At 51.0% G+C, this 2,463-nt stretch overlaps 1 protein-coding gene across 1 annotated transcript; it reads right to left on the minus strand.

Moving 5' to 3' along the window:
* Positions 1–2,159: 2,159 nt before the first annotated feature.
* Positions 2,160–2,459, minus strand: LOC103773275 (collagen alpha-2(VIII) chain-like; the record flags this gene model as incomplete). The annotated part of the gene is made up of 1 exon (XM_008940639.1): positions 2,160–2,459. A coding segment is annotated over one exon (300 nt), but the record flags the coding sequence as incomplete, so codon positions are not given.
* Positions 2,460–2,463: the final 4 nt, after the last annotated feature.

Raw genomic sequence — 2,463 nt, forward strand, 5'->3', positions numbered from 1 at the left:
CCTGCCGCAGGCAGAGCCCGCGCTGGGAGCCGGACCCGCCGGGGCCTCGCCTGGCACCGCCTCCAGCTCGTTGCCGTTCTCCAGGGCCCCATCCTAGCACCCTCCTCCCAAGCCTGGGCTCGAAGGAAACATCTGAGCTTCCACTTTGCATTGTAGGGACTCTTTTTGTACGGCTCCTGCTGGGAAATAACCTGTTAGGATCAGAACCCGAATGGCCTCGATGCCCGCCTGCCTTCGGGAGTTCGGAATGTCCAGTGGGATGGGACACTGGGGCAGCCTTTCAGCTTGAAACCTGCAGCTCCACGTGGAGGAGATCCCGGGGAGGGGCCGGGCCAGCCCAGCCCAGTGCAGCTGAAGTGCTGGTCTTCCAACTGGAAACTGCCTTTTTCTGTTCCTTAATTTCAGGGATAGGTGTGTTTTTAAAAGGGAGCCCTGGGTGGCAAAAGGCAGAAACACAGAATAGGCTTAAGGAGAAAAACAAACAAACAATAGAAAAAGCAAATTTGTTTAAATATCTTGTACAGTTCATCTGGAGAACGATCCCAAGTCCCATTTTTGCTACATTTCTTTGGCCATAGGACAGGCTTTAGGACAATGTAAGGGTAAGAGTTGCTCAGCTGGTGACCAGATCGTTGCTGTTTTCTCAGGGACGTGCCTTTGCGGAGGGCCAGGACGTGTATCGCGCATGGATGACTTCAGCAGCCTGCTACTGGACTGGGGTGAGCAGAATTGTGTCACTGTGAGTGCAAGGGGCAATGACTGTTCTACCAGGACAAAATCTGCAAAGCCACAGGGTTCAGTTGCTCCCTTGAGCAAAGGACAGAGCAGCCGGGTGGTCACTACCCGTGCGTGCCTTTCCCAGAACCTTGTAGCTCATACTCGGGTCGGTAACGTTTCAAGCATTAGTGAGACAAAGTGGTAATGACAGACAAACGTGATTTTTTTTTTCTTTTTTTTTTTTTTTAACCCTAAGTCACAGCCCAGCACTGGCGTGGTGCACCTGGGCAGGTAGATATTGCACTAGACTTGTCGATAACATCGTTAAGTAGGTAATAGCACCGTTGGAAGATGATGGAATGGGAAGTTAGAACAAACACTATTTTTTCTTAATTAAAGGTCCCCAGAGAGAGGGGGGATACCATTGCAGAAGTTTACACATCCCGAAACAGTGAGACAGGAAAAGCAAGTTGTCCCTAAGTGGCACTTCCAAGACAGCAGAACTGTGAGCCGGGCTGGCAGTGCCCTCCTGGGGCTGTCGGGGAGCAGGCTGCTCACGAGGCCAGGCGAGTCTCTGGGCTGCAGAGAAACGGGACAGAACTGGCCCCTGGACTTGCCAGTAGATGAACGAGCCCGAGAGAGGCTCCGTGTTCCCCACAGGGCCCCAGCTTCCCTCAGCGGCTTTGGAACAGGTCTGTTGCCCTCCCAGATACAAATGCCTGGATGGTTTTATTCCCAAAGGTGCTGGGGGCAGGCAGGGTGAAAAATAATATTTACTCCTTATAAGAAGGTGCTTATGCAAAGTGTTCCACTTCTGGTGATTATAAATCCAACTGCACTGAATCCATAGTGAATCAGGGATTCTGCCTCAAAGCAGAGTCTGGAAAAATAGGCATCAGTGAGACTGAAACTTGGCGTCTGATGGTTTGGGAAGGGAATTTCTCAATCCATCCTGGATCTCCGCTGCCGTGGAGGTTTGTGTTGAGTGCCTAGGACCCCCATGCTGGTTAGCAAATATACCATCCGTGACAACAGCCATGTTTATTTAACTGGTGCTCAAAATGGGAAACAAGGGCACTTGGTTACAGACCCGAAGGGGCTGGTCTTGCAGGCAGCCCTCTCTGGATCACAGAGCAGTTTGCTGCAGAGCCACGTCCTTGCCATCCCAAGCGCGTTCCTGTGTTTGACGTTCAGTCACTAGGGTAAAATTGATTCCAAATACACTTTGCTGAGGGAGCTGCTCCCCGCCCTCCCCCAAAAGAGAAAGAAAGAAAGAAAGAAAGATGTCTCCTTTCCGATTACCCTCCTGACTTGGGGATCAAACAGCGTGAAGCGAGGTCCCATGGCAACGGCTTGCGTGTTCTTCCCAGTGATTTTTCTTTTTCGTATTAATTTTTTAAAACTTTTTTATCAAAAAAAAAAAAAAAAAAACAAAACAAAGTTCAAGAGGTAAAGGATCCTGAGGGCTTATAGATACAGCTAGAGAGCAGGAACCCGGAGAAGGAGGAGTGGATGTATTCCGTGGAGTACAGCCCATTGGCCTGGTCCGAGGGCATTTGTACCCAGACTTGGTCGTTCTCCTTGAGTTCAAGCACGGCACTGCCCGAGGCCTGGTCCAGGTAGCCCTTTTTGTACTCGTCGTAGGTGTAGGTGGCGGGCACGTTGTTCTTGTAAAGTGCCACCCAGACGTTAGTCCCTTTGACGTGCACGTGGTAGGCGAAGTAGTAGATGCCGGAGACGGGGCAG

Source organism: Merops nubicus, unplaced genomic scaffold, assembly GCF_000691845.1.
Source record: "Merops nubicus isolate BGI_N331 unplaced genomic scaffold, ASM69184v1 scaffold40175, whole genome shotgun sequence".
Lineage (NCBI taxonomy): Eukaryota > Metazoa > Chordata > Aves > Coraciiformes > Meropidae > Merops > Merops nubicus.